Raw genomic sequence first — 23,816 nt, 5'->3', positions numbered from 1 at the left:
ATACGGACGCTGTATATGAAAACTATGGCAAGCACAAAATGAAAACCTCACTTTTTCCTCCACATGTGGTAAAAAGTTTAATTTTCAACCTTTAGTCTGCATGTACAAATATCTATAAAAAGTGAACAATCTCACTCTTTGTATGTACATTTTGCAGCACATGGATAGTTTGAGCCCAAAGATTGGAAAGAGGGACACTACAGGATCATTATGATTGCCAGTAAAACATCTAGAGGTACAGCTCGTCTCAGATTTCATTCAAGTGCTCGGAAAGTCACTTTCCCCCCCCTCCATTGGCAACATGACGCACACACACGGAGGCAGAACGATCCATCAAAGCTTCGCCATGACTAAAACAATACAGTCAAACCATGCAAGACAGCATTAAGTACTTCATTTTCACCTATATAGCTTTAATATCTATACTTTATCATCTCAAAATCTTCATGTGCAGCCTACAGGACAGGAAAATACACGAGCAACACCAGCAGTTACAGTTCAATGACCATTTTATGATGCATTTTTACAGAAAACCGATATGAAATCTGTTAAAACAAAATTAGAGAGGGTGTCTGCTTTAGTAGAGTATTCCTAAATATATGTGTGATATATATACACATATAGATATATATAATCTGTTATGGTTTTCTTTGGAAATAGCTGCAAAAATAAAGAAAGAATAAAGACATTAACTCAGAATCAAACACTCAAACAGAACGAAACACTAACACTAGCTTGACTTCGACTTAAATCAACAAAAATTAAATTAAAAGATAGAGTTTCTCTACAACATTGACAGGAATAAATTAACAGGGAACCCATTACATATTTGTAGCATTAAAAAGCCATAGTGGGACCTATGTGTTAAAAAGGCGGATGAGAAAACAATCATTTCCACAACACCATTCTCGATTTCCATGCAGGCAGAGAGAAAATAGGAGCTTTCTTCCATAGAAATTTTTTGTGTTCACTTAGGAATCCCCTGATAATCCGGCGTTGAATCGTCAAACAGAGGATTTTTAACTTCCATCTCTCCAGTCTGGGAAGAAAGATGATAAGCATTTCAATAAAACATCCAATAAGAAATTATTTGAAGGTGTTCAGGTATTTGTGTGCTCACCGGGGCGAGTCCAGGACACTCGTACACTGTGAAGCCGCCTCCCACTTCTTCTTCGTCCGATGTGGCCTCAGCGTCGAGCCCTTTCTGTTCAGGCTTGTGACTGATGGAGAAATTGAGATTTTAAGTTATGGCAAAAACACCACAAAAGGCTGTGTGGAGACAGAGACAGGAAACGCACCTTCCCATTGACAGCATCTGTTGTTTCTGGTGCTGATAGTGATACATTTGAGCGTTTTCAGCCAGCGTCTTATCAAGCGTCTTACGGGGGCAAAACAAAGAGAGAGGTGTGAATGATGTCAGCAACTGAAATCTGGATGCGTAGAGAGGGGTGGGGGTATTGTACATGTAAAAAAAAAAAAAAAAAGAGAGGTGAGGGGGGACTTACTGATGAACCGTTGGCTGGAGTTGGAGGAACGCCCGGTCCTCTGAAAGCAGGGTAGTCCACCTTCTCAGCAAGACGTGATTCTGTGCGCAGCCTGCAGGGGGAGTCATGATCAACTTTAGGCACAACGTTCTCATATTTTCCCTCAAATTATGAAGATTTCTAAAGTTTGACTCTTTGATACATTTTAAACTCCTTATGGTTTGTATTTCAGTCAGCATGAAGTGTTGAGATGTTTTTTTTCTCAAGCATTCATTACAATACAGTCTGAGAGAAAGTGGCAATAAAGAATAACCATGCTTAAAAAGCTGTCTTTAGTCAGTACACATAAAAATAATTTCTTATTCTTGATTAATAAATACATTTAAGATGCCAGTGTATAGTATTTAGGCGGAAGAATTTAAATCTCAGAATAACATTTTGTGGAATTTGATCAACTCTGGATGCAGTACGCACAACTACCTCCAGATGTCACTAAATATCCTAAATCATACAACAAATCTATGTGCTGAAAACAAGACATTTTATTTTAGATGTCCTCATAAATGTGGGTACTATTCAAAAAGGACCACTCAAAAAGGAAGTTTACTAAATATAATTCTGCAATGCCAATGAATGAGCCAAAAGAACCAATTGTGTTTGACTGACCGTGGATAAATAGTTGTGCTTAATTAAATACAAATAGGTAAAATCAGTCAGTCTGCTTTTATATTGTATACGTATACGCGTATAATATACGTATATATTATACATATATTGTAAGTTTACATAAACTTACAATATACGTCAGATTAGAGCTTTTCAAATGTTTATTGTTATCCAGCTTTATTCCTTCCATGATAAAATAATAATTAAAATGACAAGAAATAAATTAATTGTTTTATGTAATTAAAAATGTGGAGTTGTGAGGGAAAAAAAAAAAAATCAGTGAAGCTTTATATTCCATCATCATTTGGCTCTGGAATAAAAACTGTTCAAAAGAGTCAGTAGTTCATAAGGAATTCAACCAAACACTTTGCTTCCAACTGGAGCAACAACATCGCATAGTTTTTGCCTTTCTTTATACTTACTTGACGTAACAGATAGAAGACAAGATCACACACACGGTGCCCACAATAACACATAGCGAGATTATGACTGCAGAAAAATGAACACAAAGAAGAAAATAATTTATTAAGTATTTATAAAATGTAATTTAAAATTCTGATAAAAAGTTAGATGAGATACTCTTCTTATGGTTAAAATGTAATTGTTTAGCAGTTGTTATAATCATAACAGAGAGATTTGGTTAAGATTTAATGTCTACTGTATGAAAGGTATTTTTGCTTCAATAGAGATCCATATGATTTAAGTTCTAACAATATCTGCTAATAAAAAGAGTTAAACACTCACTGACAATGATGGTGTCATTTTTGGGATGGGGCACAACTAAAGGGCCGGCTCGGCCATCAGCTGCGGTAAACTTGGGATGCGGTGTTGGCGTGTTGGGAACGGCGGTGCCCGTGGGTATCGGAGCTGCCGTGGTGCTACGTGGGATTTCCCCCGACAGTCGGTTCTTATTCTGGGATTTTTGTTCAGATACTCCCTTCCTGCTGTCCTTAAGATCTGCCGGAGAGGAAGTGGAACCTGGAAGGTCAGAAAGAGATTTAGATGAATTTCAGCAACTATAATGTAAATGTCACCTTGCTGGATTTGTGGCCGATTTCTTACCAGTTTTTTGCAGTTGATTTTTTGTTGTTTTTATCTTTGACACTTCCTGTTTTGCTATGATGGAGTGAAGGAAATCTATTTCTTCATCCAAATCAGTGAAGGTCCTCACTTTGCCTAACCAACAAAAAACATTTCAAGTTTCAGACATGTTAATAAATAGCTTTCATGCTTCTTCAAACATGAAACACTTTAATATGAAATTTTTACATGTGATAGAACTCATGAGATTTATATATATATATATATATATATATATATATATATATTGTGTCTTTGGAAACATATTTTTGACCGCTGAGGTCAATTATAACATGACTGACTCATAAATGGCTCAAATTCATTTATATGTTTGGGTTTGGGGCCCAAGGTTCCTCCAGCAGTTTTGAATCCCAGTGGAAAAATACCACATATTTCCCCCCTAGCAGTGGAGGAAACCAACCTTTCTAATCTTTATTTACTACCCAATTTACTTTGGAATTATGCTGCATTCACTGTAAGGGGGAAACTGTCCCACTCTTGCTGTGGTTTCCTGTAACAATAAATTCCCGTTAATGTTTTGTACATTTAATTTACATTTAGAAATACAATTTAAGAAAGAAAGAAAAACAAATTTACTGTTTACTGCCCCCCGCCCCCAAGAATCAGTATAACAAAATAACTAAATTTTTAGTACAGAACTTCAAAGAAGCCAGAAAAATCAAGAACGTCCGGTATCTTTTCCAAGCTCTGAGTCTTATATCAGAATGGATCAGTATCAGGGATCCATGTCAGAGATACATAAGAACATTTTCAGAATTTAAGTAAAAAAAAAAAAAAAACAAAGTACAGTTTGCTCACAAACTAAGGTTTAGCCAGAAGAGAAAAACTACCCAAGTGCATTTTGTGTTAAAACAATCTCCAAAAATAAGATCACAGTAAAAACAGGAAAGACAGAAAGTAAATTGTTTCACTAAGCCTTTATAAAGCAGCTAAACCAAAACTATATCTAAATATTGTTCATACAATAATTCATTTCTAATTATATTTAGCTGCGTCTTTTGTTTATGGCTGTTTTGAGCTGCTTATGCCAGAGGTTGTGGTTCTATTATGGTGGCTCATAGTCATTTATGAATTTAGTTGTTGCCATTTTATTACTTTTTAACATATTTGAATATTTTTTTAAATATTTATCTTAAAATGTTTAATCCTTGTCCCATTTTACTTTGATAACTTGGCATCTACTTGATTTGTTCTGCCAAAGTAGTGTCTCTTCATTAAAAAAACAAAAACAAAAAAAACCCATGTTGCATCTGTTAAAATATTGCAAGCAACATGAGTGTCATTTTATTAGCTAAACAAGATAAAGCAAAAACTTTCTAAACATACATGGAAAATATATACCATCTTTACATTATCACAGTGACTTTAGATAAAAGAGAAACTCAGGAAAGACACACATTTGGGTGGAAGCATGTGGACATGAATGCACAGGTGTTTTCAGCATCTTACGTGTATAATGACAGACAAGGAGTGTGCCCTGTGTGTGTTGTTTGTTTGAGGAGCTGGTTAAAAAAAGCCAGACAATACTAAACTGTTGTTAACAGCTCTTTGCACCAGACAGCAAACCACATTCCAGTGGGACAGCCCCGGGCTCCAGGGCGACCGGGGTCCACAGTGTGTGTGTGGCCAGGGGAAGGAGCACCGCAGGGGGCGGAGGGTGTCCCCGGAGCAATCAGCCAAACCTCGGCCTCACCGGGCCTGTCCTGCTGCAGTCACAATAGACTCCAAAGCCTACTGGTAATGGAGGTCATCAAAGAGTTATTTCCCTCCATAAAGCCTCACATGTATTTATTATTAGCGCAGACAAAGACGGTGAGGAAACACGTAAACTTAAAGTGGATTTTAGAATAAAAACATCCTGTCTTTTCGCTCTGTTGTTGATTATAATCATCAAATAAAAAAAATAACTGAGCGGTGACCAGTAACTCTTTCAAAATAAGTGTCCACCTAAATTATGGTGGCGATTACAGTGTCACTTTCACTCCAGAAGGCTGACCATCTGGCTGGGTTAATGTGTTTGATATGACATAGCAGCACTTTCACTGACTGCTTTGTTTTTTCCCTCACCCCCCTCCACTAATGGCCATTTAGTGCACTGCATGGCAGGTGTCTGTGGAGGCGAGATGTGCCATCTGCACTTTGCAGGTGGCTGAGCGCGCCAACTGTGCCTGTGTGCTGGCTGCATACAGGTCTGAATATAAAGAGGCGATGCAGAGAGGGCACATTTGTTGACGTTTTGAATGTTGCAGAAGAAAAAAAAAAAAAAAGAGTCACCTATAACTGTATGGGCTGTGTGCAAGCATACATACCTCTCCTTATAGAAGGAGAGTTTTGTCACCAGCCTGATAATGACCCCATACCCTCTTGGGAAGCACACAGGGGGGCAGGTTGGTACAACAAACAAACACTAAACATCTCAACAGGGATTGTGTGTCACACCCATGCACACTGTTGTCTTTTCCCACTTAAAAACCCACTCACATTTCCTGCTCCACCAAAAACCATACACACATGCATTACCTTTTAACGTCTTCCTGTTAAGAAGTATCAAGATTTGCAACTTGCAATCAACTACAATACACCCTCATGTGATTAGATTATGCATTGATCTAACTTTTCTGGCCCCAACCAATTTCTGATTTGGACCAAATTGCATTTTTCCAAAGGATAATAAGACAAAAAAAATAAATGTGCTAGAGGTTATTTGATAGTGAGTGGAGAAAACTAAGGAGCAGCAAAACTATCTAGATGTTATTGGGTGATATGTTCATAAAGTTCTAAAAGTCAAAACTGGAAACTTCTGATTTATGGCAGATTAGATTGGTGCATCTGTAATTCTAACATTAACAATATCTCAAACATAATCATCCAACCATAATGACTGCTTAAAATTTTGTTTTTGGCAATACTTTGCTCTGAAGCTGAACAGATACATATATCGATTCAAATAAAAAGGAAAACACAAGAATATCTTTGTTTTAACACCAATTAATTCTGTTCAATGAGGTTGAAACTGTGCACCTCTTCAGTTACCATGGCATCAATTAAGCCAAATTTTTTTTATACATGTATAGTCCTTTTCCAAAAATGTAAAACATATGAAACATTGAACATTGAGCTAAATTTAAATAAATAAATACATAGTGATTTAAAATGTTGATCTTGATATGAAGTAAGTCATTAGAAAACATAGTTATCTTTAATTGAAAAAAAAAAAAAAGTCGCCAGCTAATCACTGCAATAATGTTCTGCTGCCACCTAGCGGGCAATCAGAAAACAACAATAAACATGGAGATTTTTTTTAAAACTTTTAATTAGGACTATTTGATGATCCAACTAAAGATATATACTATTGATTGATGTTTAAATTTGATTTAGAGTAATCAATAATATTTAAAAACTATAAAGATTTATTTCACTTGCCATAGCATATTTCAGTCGATTATGTCTCTTCAGGTTGATAAATATGACTTGTATGTCTATCTATACATGTTAAATTTTTGAACCGACTTACTGAAATAAATAAACTTTTCCATGCTAAGTTTTTAGATGGACCTCTATTCTCCAGTGAGTTTATCGAAAATCTCTACAAACCATCGAGTTAGAAGAAAGCAGACATGCAATTACAACTTAATGTGGTTGGTTATCGGAACAAAAGAGAGGAGAACTATACAATGAAATTTCCTTCTTGCCTGGACAGAGTGCCGTATATCTGAGTTGGTGTCCCAAAAGCCGAATAAAGGTAGTCACATCTGAGTGTACAGCTCCGAATGACTGCAAACAGCCTCACCTGCCTTTCAACTTCTGCTTTGCAAAAATAATACACCTTCGTAGAAAAACCAAGGGTTCCTACAGAGGTTTAATGTCAAAATTACATATTCAACCTGATCCATTCATCTATCCAGAACTTGAATAGATGATTTTAATTTTTTCACACTGTATTAATCTTGATCGATTCCAAATCTTAATGTCAATCGTATCTACAAAAAGTCTAAGGAATGCTAGACAAACTGAATGAAATCAAAAATACACATCCATATCACTTAAGTAATGTTTAAAATCCAAAGACAAGCAAAACACCTGTATAAATATTGTCAAATGCTAATAACCATTAAAATTTTGTAACTTCCATTCACTTTGTTAATTTAGGCAAGGAGATAATTGTCTTTATCAGGTGCTAATGAAATATGCTTGGCATCTTCCTTTTTATATAACACCAGCTAAAAATGTTAGCAGGTGTAATTCCCAACTGTGCCAAAGTGTAAATTAAAAAGTTCAAACTGATCACATGTAATGATCAGTATTAAATTTAAAATAAAGAAACTCAGATTTAATCAGTAAATTAGTGAAGATAATAAAATATCGGACCAATATGTAAAATAAGAGTCTTTTCAAGCTGAAATCATTGTACTCAAATCATTGAGAAGATAAAACGGCTTTAATATCTTTGGTACAATAATATTATACAAGGACTTTTCATTTAGGCATTTTTCAGATCTTCTGTTACCAAACGGCAGCTGGATGCTTACGACAATTGCATGTTAGTCCATCAGTTGCCAGATGCTGACAGACAAGAACATGAAAGGGGAAACAAACTGGATGATGGAGATAAAAGCTAGAAAGGACACAAAAGCTACTCTGTAAAAGACCAGAAACCCACTTTGTTCACGCCCTGCCTTCACCATGTACGCAATACAGCTGCTTTTAAAGAATGACTCTTCTGTCGCTCTGTTTGTGCTTTTAACCAGAAGACATGGCTTTGAGGCATATTATCTGTTTACTAATGGCAGTGAACGCCTCCATGACAAACACAGGCAGCTCCTGCTTAAAATGGCAGTTCTGATTACCTGTTCCCTTACTGTGAATGCCTTACATCCATCAGCTGATAACATGAAATATTATTTTGTGAACTCTGAATATTTGGTGCATTTATTGTTGTACAACGCGAGTGTATCTATACTGGTAATCCATGCCTCTCACGGACCAAAAAATTAATTGTATTCTTTTCACCCTATTTGTTTATCTTCTCAAAGGACACAATCCCAAAACATGAATAAAACAGAACTTGTTTTATGCATGTTCATTTGGCTTCTCAGGACAGGTAGAACTGATCTAAACTAGTAGAATCTGATCATCACACACATAAACATTACATTTTGGACATTCACGAGAGCACAGGCTGTGGAACAGAACATTATTTACTTCAGTGTGGTGTTAAGAAAAAGGCCTTTTGTACAGCTTAATTCAGAAAATTGAAGTGTTTATATCTGTGTATGAATAAATGCGCTCAAGGTTATTTCTTGAGCACGTTGAATTGGAGCCGTTTGCCTGCTTGTAAAGAAGGCGTTGTTGTTAATTGGTGCTGGATAATAAACTAAATTAAGTGTTTAATTTTAAATGAAACAGTCCATGAGTCAGAAACAAACAGTTTTGCAAATTCTTTCTAATTCTGAGAAATTTAGAGCAGAATGACGACAGAAGATACAGATTCCTTACAATCAAACTCGCTGAAAGCAGCCTGATAAGCTGTGAAACAACCTTTAAATCTGGGTGGAGCTCAATTAAAATGATGACAGAAGCATCCTGGGTCAGAAACACAGCTCTTTAATTACCACCACCCACTGCTACACAAACTAATCAACAAAGTTTCAATTTTGTGATTCATTTTTTCAAAAATCTGGCATAAAAGTTAGTGCCAATGTGATATTTTTCAGGCAGTGAATAAAGCTGCCTAACTATACCACGCCAGCAGCTGGCCTTTATTGTTTTCTGACGCGTCAAAAGGCGAATCTTGTGCGAATCTGAGTAATTAAAGGAAACAACGAGGATTTCATCTGTTCAGAACACCACTTCGTGGGTCTGAGTGGCGAGTGTGAAAATAAGAGTCACTCTCCCGAGCGGATCAGAGTGTTCGGTAGACTCCAAAGACTTTATGTAACCACTATGCAGCTTAAACGTCTGCGTGTGGTATGAATCTGGTACATCATGCAAACTCGTAGTGCTGCACAAAAAATCCCCTCATCCTCTGCATGACATAAACTTTTCTCCTGCTCAACCAAACTTATTTTTTTCTTTTCTATTAATTTTTTTTTAATCTGATGCTTTGCAATTAGTCGAGTCAACTTTCTCCTGGATCATCTCCTACTGCTAATTCCCATCCAAGTTATTAACCCTGCAGAGGTTCAACACCCCCAATGACATAAATGTATATTGTTTATATTGAGGCAAACCACTTAAATATTTTGAAATGTCTCCTCTATTTCAGCTTTTGCTTTGAAAGCAGCACAAACTATTATAGAAATCAGGAAAATGAGACTTCTTTCCACTGCCTGGCTGTTTTATTGAGTGATATTAAATTTAGGGATGAAGATGAAGGGCAAAAGAGAGAGAGAAACATGTTATTGCAGTGATTAAAGCTGCCAGTGTGGGGGCGGTGCATATATATATGTGTGTGTGCGTGTGTGTGTGTGTGTGCTGCAAACACAGCAGGGGCAGAGCAGGATTAAAGCTGAAAATGCTCTGTAGCTGGGAGAGGCATAAATGGGAGAAATGAAGGAAAAGCAAAAACAACAACCCAAAACACAGATGAAATGACAACTGAACAGAGAAGCAAGTGCAGCTGAATTGAATTGATAGATGCTTAAATGCTTAAAAAGGCACAGGGCGGCCATGGCTTAGCTTTATAGAGAACTGGTTTTTATTTGGACAATAAACTGCTTGAGCCCCACTGCTGTTACATACTCACGTCTCTTTGACTGAGACACTGAGCCTCAGAGACTCTAAAACATCCTCACTTGTTTAGTATAAATGCATCATTGGCCACATCTGTTGCTCTACTGATAAAGGTGTGTACATAGTCTTAATATAAATTCAGCTTTTACTGCAGTAGTGTAACCTCACACAGGAAATTGTGGGAAAATCTTTGAAGTAAATTTATTTAATGGAGAGATGCATTGTGTATTTCTCCATTATAAAGGGGATAGCACCTAGTTCAACTGCATCATCTCAGCCTGTTAGAACATAAAGATTTATATGTATTATATTTATATTTGTTATAATGACAAAAAATGTGCTCTGTTTCTACATTGTTTCTACATATCTGACTGTAAATATGTTAAAAACCATTGTGACTGTTAATTTCAGTTTAATATACATTGGTCTGCACTTAGGGGGACGAATAATTAGTAATCTTATTAATTACTATATATAAAAAAAAGATATTTAATTTCCCTTTGGGATCAATAGTTTTTTTTCTAATTCGAAAAAGAACATTAGTGTTATAATAAGCATAACGATAATTCTAAAATTGGTAATGAAAATAATGATATTTTCATTGCTTTTATATTGTTATTACAAGATACTTGAATGCAGCATGTGTAAGTGTACGATGTCTGGTGTATTTTGTTCATACCATTTTTATGGTGCGTCTTCAGCACACAGAGTCCTTCGTCGTTCTCCCGAAACGGGGAGAGGCAGGAGCCGCAGTCAGACGATGGTGGGTGGCAGTGGTGGCGTCTCTGCTGGGCACAGTCTAATGGCGGAGGGCACTTTTTGTGAGCTAAGGGAGAGAGACATACAAAAAAAAAAATTAGGAACTGCACAGGAGATGACGCGGCGCCAAAAAATCCTGTGAATAAGACGTGACTCAACTCTCCAAGTCACTTCTCTCATTTGTGGGCGTCTTTTATCTTAAAATCAAAAACATCTCACCTTGAAGAGTTCACATGCTGATGTCACAGTTCCTGAGAAGCAGCAGCAACGTGTTCCATTATAAACCTATCACATTTAGTTTCAGCCAAACACATTCACCAGAAAGAACATGGAAAAAAAAAAAAAAAAAATCTCTCCACTGCAGTGTTGTGATCATGGCCCAACTCTTCAGCCCTTTTAATCAGGTCAAACCCAAATAAAGACTGATGTTCTCCCACTATCGGCTCAGATAATCACCTGGCCTCATTACTGTCTATCTGAATGAATTTAATTTAGATGCATGCACAAACACACACAGCTGGTGAGAACCCAAGGATGTGTTGAGGTTATAGCAGGTGTGTATGGCAAGAGAGAGGCTGATAATGAGCACTGCGGTGCTGTGTGGTGGGCCCAGCTAAAGGTGAACAGCACAGCAGGTGTGGATTTTTTCATAACAGATGCAGCATGGAGTGATATGAGGAGGAGAGACAGAAGTTGAGGTCAGTGTTCTCCAGCCTTGTGTTAGACTTGACATGTGGTTGCAGCTTCCCTCTGCAGTCGCTTCCTTCCTTCCTTTCTCAAAAGTGAAAACTTTGCTTGCATTTTTAAACAAAGCTTTGAAGATTTTGATTTTTCTCTTTCTTCACTGCGCATGGTGGCAAGATACACGTCCTTGTTTTATAATTATAATTAGTCATTAATGTGGCTGTGGGAAAATGTAGGACATTAGATTATAGCCACCATTTCCTGCCCTGATCCCGATTGTCACACGACATGCAGAAAGTTATTGATTTCCTTACTAAAAATGTATCAATACTCTCATAAGATTAAGAAAGTAATGCATAAATTGATAAAAGATAAAATTCTGCTAAAAGTGAACATTTATCAGCAGATGTCCAAGTTAAGTTTTAAGATGTCTAATAAACATCTATCATTTACTGTACCAAGATCAGGAAACAAACTCAATTCCTTGATTTTCTTTTAAAATATGATTTCAATGCAATTTTCAGCTATAGTCCCATTTTGGATTATAGGCTCAGATAATCACCTGGCCTCATTACTGTCTATCTGGATGAATTTAATTTAGATGCATGCACAAACACACACAGCTGGTGAGAACCCAAGGATGTGTTGAGGTCATAACAGGTGTGTATAAGAAATAGAGGGTACTTAAAAATAGCAGCAACAAAAAAAAGCAGATATTGGGTTTCCATGTCTTTGGTTGACCTGCCACTGGGGTGAGAGGCAGCTGTGCAATTTGAGAAATCTGCTTTAGGACGGATTAAAAAAAATAATACTATTAACTCCTGACAAGAAAAAAATCCCTGAGCTTCCAAAAAAAAAAGCTTTGAGATTTAAACTGTCCGTTTCCATTCCACTCCAAGGAAGTTTGACATAAAATAAAGAATGAAAACGTGGACAAATGCACCATACGTCTATTGTTAAGTACGGTAGAGGATCTATAATACCGAGTGCCTGTTTCTGTTCCAAAGCCCCTTGGAATCCTCTCAGACTGAAAGGCATCATGCTTTTTCTGAAATATCAGGGTACCTTAAATGTCAATCTTTCTTTTGGAAGCGTCAAATGCAGTAAAACTATCCAAGAAATATGGCCAAATCAATGCAGAAATTGCTCACTAGATGCTAAACCTACTTCTCTTAAGATCTAAATCCTGTAGAAAACCTTTGAGATGAGACAAAGGCATAAAAATATGAGAGGACATGGATCTCTGGATGATCTACAAAGATTACGCTATGCTATTTTGGTGGCATGTTTATGAAGTTTATGTCAATATGGAATGTGAGAAACAGTTTCTGTGACGAATTTAATGATTTACCTCAACCTCATGGAAACTGCAAACATTGTTCTGGCCCTTTGCCTCACTTTGTCTTTGCCTCTGTTGTCGCTTCAACAGACTCATGAACACGCTAAAGCTCATTTTCTGTTATGAAAGCAGTTGTCCTAAATTTTTAAATATCTGCTCTCCTGAAGATTATGATACAGTGAAAATCTCAACACCTTTGATCAGCACTTTGTGTGTTATTAATGTGGGAAGCAGATAATTAATCAGAAACACTGACACATTCCAACTGTTAGATTTGGCGACAGAGAGAAAAATAAAAAAAAATAAAAAAAACAAGGGTGACGCTTGGGTGCAGTACAATCAATATCTGAGATTTAGAAGCAGCATAAAAGCAGGTAGGGAGCTCTTTACTTTCAACAAACAGGCACAGATCTTAATTTTCAGCACAGGAAATTACAAAATCCCAGACAGCTCCATACAAAACACAAAAACATACAACATAATACAAAATAAGTCCCAAAAGCATATCAGAACGTTTGGTCTCAGTTTAGTCAAGAGGAGTGAGGGCACATTATGCAACAGAGGAACTCAGAAAGTCCTTGGAATTAAGGGGGGGAAAAAAAAAAAAAAAAAAAAAAGAGACTTTACTAACCATCTGCCGCTGCTGTTGCCAGGCTTTGAGCTCAGCAGAAACTCAGCCAGGAAAAGAAAAACTGAGAGCAAAACAGTGGCATACATTCTCACAAAGCCTTATAAACACCTACGCTCTGAGACCAACACATATATGAAAGCATGTGCAACTCGGTGCTCCTTCAAGCTGTTCTGTAACTACAGTGGAACAAGTGTCACAACATGCAATCATGTGTGTTTGTGATTTTGGTCAGAACTTTATTATTTTTTTTTTCACTAGAAAAGTAGGAAATTGGTAGGCAGAAATTCTTCAACTCCCATTGTTTGCATTTCCTGACTCAGATAGCAGACAGGATGTAAGCCAAACACTCAAAATCAAGTGGAAACATTAAAGAGCTCAGTTTGGTTTCTCTGCACTTAATAGAACCACTGAGTGTATCTCCACTTGGGCAGAATGATAAAGAGCTCTAAAGGAGATGTTTGTGTTTAGCTTTTAGAGTTTCTACTTCAATCTCAAATGACAGAAACCAAATAAATGTTCGGCCAGCCTGTTTCTAAATGTTTGCTTTCATTAACCCAGCCACTTCATGCCTGAGTGAGCTTTGCTTTCTCATGTCATATGTAACAGGAGAGTCAACGTAAATACACTATGCAGGACAAATTCATATTTTTTTTTTGTTTAGTTTGCTTTTAGAAAACTGTATAATAGAGAAAAATTATTCATTAAAAAGGTGGATATGAGTAATTACCACTTTTCCAGAACTCTGCTCGGGTTTTATCTTTTTTACATTACCTGGGATCAAAGCTCACAAATGTTTTGTTTTATCAGTATGAATAGCTTTACCACATCACTCACTAAGACAGCATTGTGGTGTTCCCCACAGGGCTGTGTTCAGTCCTCTTGTTTTTTTGTTGTTGTTTTTTTCCTTTACATGTTACAAATATATTTCTATGTGGATTATTTTGTATTGTACATCTCAACTAAATGTGCTGAATTCAACAGCTTTGCCAATCTAGCAGTTTGAGACTTAATGTCCAAATGGCACCATTTCCGTAAAGTAGACAAGAATGAGTGACAACGATCACTCTGTCTGGTCACCCAAATATCATTAGTTTTGCTAAACTAGAAAACTGTAAAATATCATGCCAGCTAAAATGAACCAAGAGTTTATATTTGATACCAACTAAGATTAAGTTATACATTTGATTTAATTCCTAATTTGTCAAAAAAATATTTAGGCTTTTATCTAATCTCAGGTAGTTTGATGATCTGAAAGTGCTTTGTGATAGCTAAGGGAACAATGAATGTCCAATCAGTTTTTGATCTTAAACTGAAGTATGCTAAATTAATGCGGCAGAACAATAATTCCAAGCACACCCACAAGTCCACATATGAATAGATTAATAAACAGAAAAGAAAGGTTTTGAAGTGGTCTAATCAAAGTAAAGACTTAAAACAGATTGAAATACTGTGGTTTAATTTTAACCAGGAGGATATACCACTGGACCATTCCATTGTGGGTGGATAAAAACAATTCTGCAAAAGGATAGAGAACCAGTATCCCAACAAAGATTCATTGCCAGCTACTGCAAACAAGCAGCTGCAGCTTTTGGCAGTAAGGGTGGCACAACCGGTTATTAGGTTCAGGGCCTATGAATAAACTCCTATTTTTAAATGCTGCATTTTTATTCTTATCCAACAAATGTGTTTGATTATCTGAAAATGATAAGAAAGCAAAAACTGAAGAAACCTGTAAGGCTTTCTAATAATCCAAAAACCATGACACTCAAACCATTTTATTCCATCATTAAACCTCCATACAGAAAATGCGTTAAGAAAATGGGAATAAACATTTTCTGCAAGAATCTCAACAACTGGGCACCATAAGCCTCTTGATGCATTTACAAACCTTCATTAAGTTTCTACTTTAGAAAAGAAAAACTTTTATCTTGATCTTTTACTTTCATTATTATTAATAGAAGTTTTGTTACAATTATTATTTAATCTAAGTTCAAGTTGACATTTACCATGTTAAAGAAGGCCATCAGGATCATTTAGTGTGATAGACTGTAACCCACGTCAGCAAGGAATCACAGCGTGCAACAATATTTACATGTGTGGACAGATTGGTATGTCCAGCCAAACCAGCTGATTCTGGTAAGTAGTTAAACAACTGCTGGGGAATTAGCTAACAACTTTCAGATTCCACAGTGTAAAATATATCCATACAACAATAAAAATTTGTAATAAAAGTACAAGAACGCTGCAGAGTCAAATGAAAATGGTTTTTCCCCCTCATAGAATTGTGGAAAGTCCCAAATTTAATTTAAACATCCATTTGAATGGAAACTGTTTGTCAGTGGGTTTTTTTTTTTGTTTTTTTTTTATAAATGTGTGTAGAAGCCATTTCCCATGTGATGCAATGGGCGCCTCTGTGTCGTTCCGGCGGAAAGTGGGGCATGACTTTGCACCTGTTAAAAGCACAGATGAACACACACAGACGCAGGAAGTACAACAACAGTTCTGAAAGCAGACAGAGGTACAGGTGAGAAGGAAGTGAGAAATAAAAATAAAACAGAGTTAAAGACATCTGCTGACGAGAAGGAATGCAAGTTCGCGGAAGAATGACGAGAAACTAGATGCCTTCGGTCTTTGCCTGCCTTTTCCCTTTGTCTGTCACTGTGTCATTGCTTTTGCAGTAACCTCTGTCAAGTCACCCAATTAGGAGTATAAATAATTACACCGCAAGAAATTAATGAGAACGAAGCAGAGCAGCTTACACCACAACAAACAATAAAGGTTGAAAAGGTTTAAATAAATAGTGTAGAAAATAAATCTTAGATCCTGCTTTTTTCTTGTCATGACCAACAGGTTAATTATCATCTTGCTGGATCATTAGTTGAATAAATAAAGAATACTAACAATTGTGAAACATTTGTTAGATTGCCTTTTTAACCCTGTGATACCTCAACTTAATCACTGCTGATTAAGTTGTGATTAAACTTTTTTTTTTTTTTTTTTTTTAGACTTGGGTAAATGTGACGGCAGCTTTCTTGGTAAGGATGTGGCTACACGTAGCCGTACATGCAAAAACCGACACACTGAAACCTGCTGACACAGAAACTAGAGTGTTTCTCCCGGTTCTGAGTTTTCAGATGGATACGAACGAGTCGCTTTGCTGACAAATGAGAACAAAAAATAGGCTAAATATCTGGTAAAGGATAAGATGCAGCAAGAGACAGTGATGCTTGAGGACCACCTTTCAACCTTGGTTGTCAGCAGTATTGTTTAAGACTGTCCCTATGAAACAACATAATGGACAATGAGGCAATTCAACATTGCTGACAAGCATCTTCTGGCTGCTGCGTAATTTAATTACAGTAGCAGGAAACCATTGTATTGAAGCTCTTTGTGAAATGCTGTCAATGTCAAACTCAAGAGCATAGAGACCTGAATAACAGAGGAGTTTTAAAACCAGATGTGGTGATTTTTTTATCTTTAGCCTGGACTTTTTGACTCACTTCCAGATTCAACGTAAAATACATTAATCATAAAAAAAGATATTTATGAGAACTTGTATCCTGATGTGGTCTAGTATTACTGTGTTAAGAATAGGTGTAACCAAAACCAAACTGTGCAATTAGCCTGAAACTTTAGTCAGACTGCATTATTACACAATTAAATTAAAAGTCCTAGTTTAAGGACTTTGCTCAATAAACTGATCTGTTCCTCATTCCTGAAAAATGTTACTTCTTATTCTTCCTGAAATTTCAGGGTATTTCCAGAGAAAATTTCCACAAGCAGTTGTGCAACACATACTCTGTCTTTCAGTTTATTGAGATGTGGACAAGAACAACCCAGCACACCTGTACTGCTTGGGGTGAATGCTTAAGATAGTGTTCCTCCTCTACCATTTTTGCATTGTTTATTTTTTGTTTTGTTTTTTTCCAAACTTGACTTCTTGAGTGTAAAAAATGAGTGGTCAGTCACAAAATGTCATCTACCAACCACACACTGCGGGAAAATTTTGTAAACAACCCACACACCAATGACATTACAATGTTTTCTATATCCAAATTGGAGTAGTGATAAGTCACAGTACTGGTTTCATAAGAATGAGATTAACTTTTGGGGAATATTACACCTAAGCTTCATTGATTGAGGTTCTGATCCGTATTTGGGTCAGTCGACACATGAAATCAAACTGTGATCCCTGCTAAAACTGGTTAATGTTATTCAAAGTGGACAACTATATTAGTGCAGTTTATATTCAGTGAGTGCACAGCCATCACTGAATATACCTTAATATGCATTCATGCGCACAGTGGAAACCATCTTAGCTAGATAGACACGTGGAAGCTAGATTTTCAGTATCAAGTAAAATGAATGTTGTTCTTGGATTGGCTGCTATCCATACACCTGCCAATCCAGCCCAGGTAGAGCAATGTCTCTACGAAACATTGCTCTACCCAAAAAAGTTGGATTTGAAATGTCTAAAACTAGAAAAACACAAAACACCAAAGTGGTAAAATCACACGCATTTCTGTTTTTATTCTTGAACCTAAACAAGTAAATAAAATTGTCAGATGAGTGTTAAGTGCATAAAAATGTGTAAGTATGTAAATGTTTTTACATACTCTCAGGCGTTTTAATGTCTCCCTGTGTTCTCGTCTGGCCTTTCCCAGCTCTTAATTCCCACAGTAAATTACTGCTTTGGCTGCAGGGCAGAAAAGGTGAATGAAAAATCTCAGAGGAAAAAGCCACTGTGTATGCAAAGAGGAGGTCGAGTGTGACACTTAAGGATGTGACTGGTTAAAGCTTAATCCTGGTGAGGGAGAAAAGCCACAGGCCGAGGCTCGCTGAGTAATAAGCCTACTGATTCTAAGTGGGCTGTGGAATAACAAATTCGGCAGCACAACAATAATCGTTCTCAGTCAGAATATTAAGGAAAGAAGGTTCTCTCCAACACTTCGGTCACAAAGAACCTGCTAAACTATAAATATATATAAATAAATATATTTATTTATGTCTTGTATTCTAAATGTGCAGAATACAAGAAATCCTGAATGTTCAATAAATCTGGAACTTTCAGAGCTAACTAAACATAGTTTATGCAACCAATTGCTTAAATGGAGATTTTGGATAACTTCCATCTACAGATCTCAGTGTTCAGAACCAGCTTGATGGCATATTTACTCTTGATGATATGTCAGTGTTTCACTGAATCAGCTGCAGTCATAAATCCATCTAGAGTCAATTTTCCTGAACCCTAAACATGTTCTCTTTTCAAAGAAAACGGATTGAATTTAAGCCTGTTTATTTTATGCGGAGCTGTGGATCCTACAAGATTGACACAGCCTTCCTTTGCAGCTATGTCACAGTAGAATGGTGGGAGAATGCGCCGTCTCCATCGCTCCTAAGATTTCCACACGACATATGCGAACAATAGCCCACATACTGCAGCACTGCCACTCGCCGTTATGAGCAAGCTGCGTTCAACTGCAACAGTTGTCACGTTGAAAACAAATCAAAGCCTCTGACAGCCGATGAGACCGAACATATTCTCTGCAGGAAGGAAAAAAAGAAGACCCACAATCCTCCAGCTTTTAATCTCTGAGCATGTTTGAGAGATAGTTACAATATTCTGTATTATACTGCACCTGCAAATGTATTCCTACCCCTTTAACCTTTTTACATTTTGCCACCTCAAATCACAAACTGCAATACTTAAGGGAATACAATGTGGTAGATAAAAAGAAACTCAAACAGCAGTGCTTAATCCACTATTCAATGTGGTAAAAAAAAACAACAAACAAAAAAAAACAACTAAAACATGTAAAACATGGTGGTGGCAGCACCAAGCTGTGGGAATATATTTCTTTAATAGATGCAGGAAAGCCAGTCAGAGATTATTAGATTTCTTTTTTTTTTTTTTTGCATTGATTCCATTAACCAGAGCAGGATTTTGCAGCACAGACAATGTAATCCACAGAATTGCAGTACAGAGTTCAAGAATCCATATTTTGCTAGAGTCAGCTCTACAATTCTCACAAATTGATTTAGATCACAACATCCAAGAAGAAAATGGCCAAATATTCAAGTTTTAGATGAGAAAAGTCAGATATAAAGATTAAAACTTGCCCAACATAGTAAAAAAAAAAACAAAAAAAACACTGCAGTCTCTGAGTCAGCGTTTCTCCATTCGCCCTTTACATCATTTCGCATTAATGGCCTTCAGACTTCAGTGGTTTAAAACGAATAACCGCTGCTTAAACCTGAGACAAATTCACTGCAGCCTGTGTCAGTGCCACGTCACTGAATGTTCAGTGGTAACGCTGACACTGTCTGAGGGTTTCGTGTGCCTGATACAGGCTGAAGATTAAAAGTGACTGTTCAGCTGCTGCTTTTCCCATCTTTTTTTTTTTTTCTGTTTTCTAAAAGCTGAGAAGCGGCTTAACTTCCCTGTCTGTTCAAACATCAGGCCATCACATTATATATATGCACCCAAAGTAAATTGGGTTAATAAATCTCACAGTGGCTCACAAACCTGTCCTCATACAGCTCAGAGGGCAAAATCATAAATAAACTGATGGATATTTCAAGATTTCCTTATAGCTCGAACTTAACGATTTAATTAAGTAAGCTTTTAAAATCCCACTACTGAATTTTAGTTAATGATTCCCATGGTTCATAGAATTACCTATAAAAATTACAGAGCCTACTCTAGATAGTATACAGCCCAAACGAGAACTCACCAGCACCGCTGACCTTCCATTATATTTTCCATTCTTTTATCAGTTTTGTATTTGGCATTCAACACATCCCGTTTCATCATTAACTAGAGAGAAAACAATGAACTAAATTGACTATATGACCTAATGTTCTGTACAAAATTTATTACAAGCTTTTCTGAACTCAAGAGTGAAAGCACAGCTAAGCTGAATGGATTTTAAAGTAAATAGTAAATAGAGAATTCACATTATTTTTTGTATCTTTTGTTGGGAAAAAATGTGACAGATTTGTCTTAGCCTCTGGAACTAATTTAAAGAAAACGTTGTATAAAAAAGTGAAAAGCAATAACTTCAGAACTAAATACCCCACTGTAAAATTGTCACTAACTTCCATCCTTTAAGGTTTGCCTTAGCATGCATATAACTGGTGCATTTGTAAACCTGACCTATGTGGATTCAACACCCAGGTGAAAAAGTCGCAATGTTCGCATCTACCTTAGCCCGACCTAATAAATTCACCTCCTTACATTTTTTAAAAGAGTCCATTATTAACAACCAGAGGTGGGGACTCGAGTCACATGACTTGGACTCGAGTCAGACTCGAGTCGTTAAAATCACGACTTGAGACTTGACTTGAAAAAATGCTCAAAGACTCGGACTTGACTTTGACTTTCATGCCATTGACTTGGGACTTGACTCGACTTGAAGCTGTTTACTTGAAAAGACTTGATATTTTTTACTCAAAGTCTTAAAATTTAAAACACATTATTTATAAACTGGCGTCATTAATTAATTTCACTCATTCCGTATCAATATGCGCAGACCGTCACTATGTTTTTCCTCTCTCCTTACGTATGGATGTACGTGCAGCACAACCAATCAAATTAACAGGATTTGGACGTTTAAAAAACGCGAAGCTACAGAGATCAGGGAACGAAATACGAAATAACCGCTCGAATATGCTTCCGCAAGTAATTTCTTTTGGCTACGTAGGTTATGAACTTTCGACTAAAAAACGAACTGCAACTTGTAAAACATGCAAGAAGAGAATATCGGATGGAGATGCCATGACGTCCAACTTTGTCCGGCATTTGAAGCTTCACAAAGATCGGTAGGTGGCACTTTTCTTTTGCTGTAACATAGTTGGCTTTAGCTAACTTCGTGTTAGCATGTGTACTCCCGGTTAAATTGGTGATGATTTACCATAAATCCGGTCCTTCAATGTGCACCGTGTTAGCTCAGAAAGCCGGTGGATAGTGAGCGGGGCTCCGGAACAGAAAGCAGATTCTGGACCTGAACACAGGGAACAGAGTCTCTCTGTCCCATCATGATGACGACCCGGGTCTAGTACCATCTAAGGATGGTTGGTGTATTTGAAGACATCTACGTTGGGAAATTATATTGACAATATATTGTTTACTGCAGTCAGTGCATTAAGTCAACTGTTTTTGACTTAATGCACTGACCGGCGTGACTGTCACATGTTGTACAGACCCATTTCCAAGTGGTATAGCTTTGCTGGGGAAAAAAAAGAAAAAAGGAAAATGCTGCAGATCCTGCAAAGTTGGAGCAACACGTGACTCCTGGTGATAAAGATCAAAAGGACTGTGACGATGGAGGACTGTTTGCTGCTTATTGTAAGAGGCAGAAGAAGGATGTCCAGACAAGTCCAGCACTACAGCTAAGTCATTACCTCCATATTGCTGATGGACAGAACGCCCTCTTGTTCTGGGCAATGAACATGCACACTCTTCCTTCACTGTTTAATGTGGCCACCAGAGTTTTGGCAGTGCCTGCTTGCAGTGCTCCAGTGGAGCGCGTCTTCAGCTATGGTGGCATCATTTTACGTCCTCATCGTGCACAAATGACAGACAGACTTTTGGTCAGTTTGGTCTTTTGCAAATGCAATGCAGAATAGTTAACTGAAATACAGTATCCTCAATTGCAGATTTCTGTTAATTGTTCAGTTGATATATTTGTTTTGTTTCTTATGTCACTCAAAACATGGACACTTAAAAATACATGTTCACTCAGTGACCAGGTCAGAGAAAAGAGGAAAAAACTGCTGTTATGGTTCTTTGTATTGTGCTGTGGAAATGTCAGCATTTTTGTCTTTTTTTATTGAATATCAAGTTTAACAGAACTAATAAAGTGGTCCAATTTAAAAATGTTTTTTATACTTTGTGTTCAGCTACACACGTTCTATCATTTGAGATAAATACATATTTTAAAAAGAACAAATGGTCTATTATTTGAATTTTATGTATAATTGCAAATTATTAAAAAAATACAAAATAAAAACGACTCGAAATGACTTGAAATTAAAGGTTCCTGACTTGAGACTTGACTCGACTTTACCTGTCTTTACTTGAGACTTGACTCGGACTTGAGGACAGAGACTTGAGACTTACTTGAGACTTGCAACACAGTGACTTGGTCACACCTCTGTTAACAACTGCTTACAAGGAAACAGATTAAATAGCCCGACAAGGAAGGGAATTTTCATTTCCCTTTGCTTTTCTCCAGAACCATCGGTTTAACCTGCTCACACAAACATTAGATGATAAACAATAAGTATCAATTAAATAGTATATTACAAAAAGGCCTAGGGGTTCTTTTAAACTATAAATAGCAGCACTGGAAACAGGTGACCTGGTAACCCTTTGTTTCTTTTGGGCAATTCTTGCCCAGCTTTAGGTTTAATAAATGTAAGTATTTACCTGGGAGGCTGGCGCTCACGGGGACGTAACATAGCAGCATAAGCAGCGGCAGCGCGGCGGCGAACAGCAGCGGCAGCGAGGCCCGGTGCTGGTGGCCGCACCGCGGACTGGAAAACAGCAGCATCCTGGGGGTCTTCTGCTTGACGGAGGACCGACGAATGTTGTTGTCATTCCCCCATCACTTTATTTCTGTTTCTGTTTTGCTTTACGGTTTCAGTGGCGCAGAAAGAGAGCTAAGCGCGATGTTACAGACAGCAGCGGTAAACCGAGCAGAGGGGATGCCGTCCGACTGATCCCACACTCACTGCGCAGCGTAATCCGCGGCAGGGATAAAGATAGTGGAGCTTCAGGCGGAGGAGGAGGCGGAGGAAGAAGGGGTGGCCAAGTGTTTGATATGGTACCTTCAGGGTTCCCTCGTAAAATCCAACACGACTCTTTCCGACTCAGTAAATTAGAAAGTAAGTCTGCTTGAGTACGTCAGTTTAAAAGCAGAAACTCATAGAGTTGATTTCTGTTAATTTAGATGAATGAATGTGTGTGTGTGTGTGTGTGTGTGTGTGTGTGTGTGTGTGTGTGTGTGTGTGTGTGTGTGTGTTGATAGATCTGTATAAAGAATTTGAGAGACCTAGTGATAATGTTTGATGATAAAATTCACTTTTAACAACTATTTTTCAGACAGGTTGCTATGTGTTGAAGTTGGAGAGTTAAGCCTAAAATTATTCATACCCATGGCAGATTTACTTTATTAATTATTTTTTCTTCAATACGAGGCTTGTTTCTGAACGAAAATGAGATAGTCTATTGGAAATTATATAAAACATTTTCAGTAATCAATGAAAAATCTTTATTGGAATCAGCGCAGTAAAACCCCGCTTTTACATATTTCCTTCTGTATTCATGCTTCCTTCTTGAGGTCGGAAGGACTCTTTACCATTACTCTAATCTTTAGCTTCCTTGCCAGTTTCTGTGTCAGATTCAAATTAAGACTCT

At 37.2% G+C, this 23,816-nt stretch overlaps 1 protein-coding gene across 1 annotated transcript; it reads right to left on the bottom strand.

The window, feature by feature from the left end:
• Positions 1-51: 51 nt before the first annotated feature.
• Positions 52-23,190, bottom strand: npdc1a (neural proliferation, differentiation and control, 1a). The gene is made up of 9 exons (XM_044095804.1): positions 22,827-23,190; positions 10,663-10,809; positions 3,213-3,326; positions 2,895-3,128; positions 2,573-2,639; positions 1,506-1,596; positions 1,299-1,378; positions 1,121-1,220; positions 52-1,039 (listed from the first exon to the last, which is right to left on the bottom strand). Exons 1-9 carry the CDS (start codon positions 22,948-22,950, stop codon positions 968-970), a joined length of 1,029 nt encoding a protein of 342 aa, XP_043951739.1. The 5' UTR covers positions 22,951-23,190; the 3' UTR covers positions 52-967.
• Positions 23,191-23,816: the final 626 nt, after the last annotated feature.

Source organism: Gambusia affinis, linkage group LG17, assembly GCF_019740435.1.
Source record: "Gambusia affinis linkage group LG17, SWU_Gaff_1.0, whole genome shotgun sequence".
Lineage (NCBI taxonomy): Eukaryota > Metazoa > Chordata > Actinopteri > Cyprinodontiformes > Poeciliidae > Gambusia > Gambusia affinis.
Note: the sequence above shows the minus strand (reverse complement) of the source record. Positions and strands in the feature narration are given on the sequence as shown.

Coding starts and splice junctions, on each gene's coding strand:
- npdc1a (XM_044095804.1), bottom strand. CDS start 22,950: ATGCTGCTGTTTTCCAGTCCGCGGTGCGGCCACCAGCACCGGGCCTCG. Junction 10,810..22,826: donor CGTGAGCGCCAGCCTCCCAG/GTAAATACTTAC, acceptor TCTCTCCCTTAG/CTCACAAAAAGTGCCCTCCG. Junction 3,129..3,212: donor AAATCAACTGCAAAAAACTG/GTAAGAAATCGG, acceptor CTGACCTTCCAG/GTTCCACTTCCTCTCCGGCA.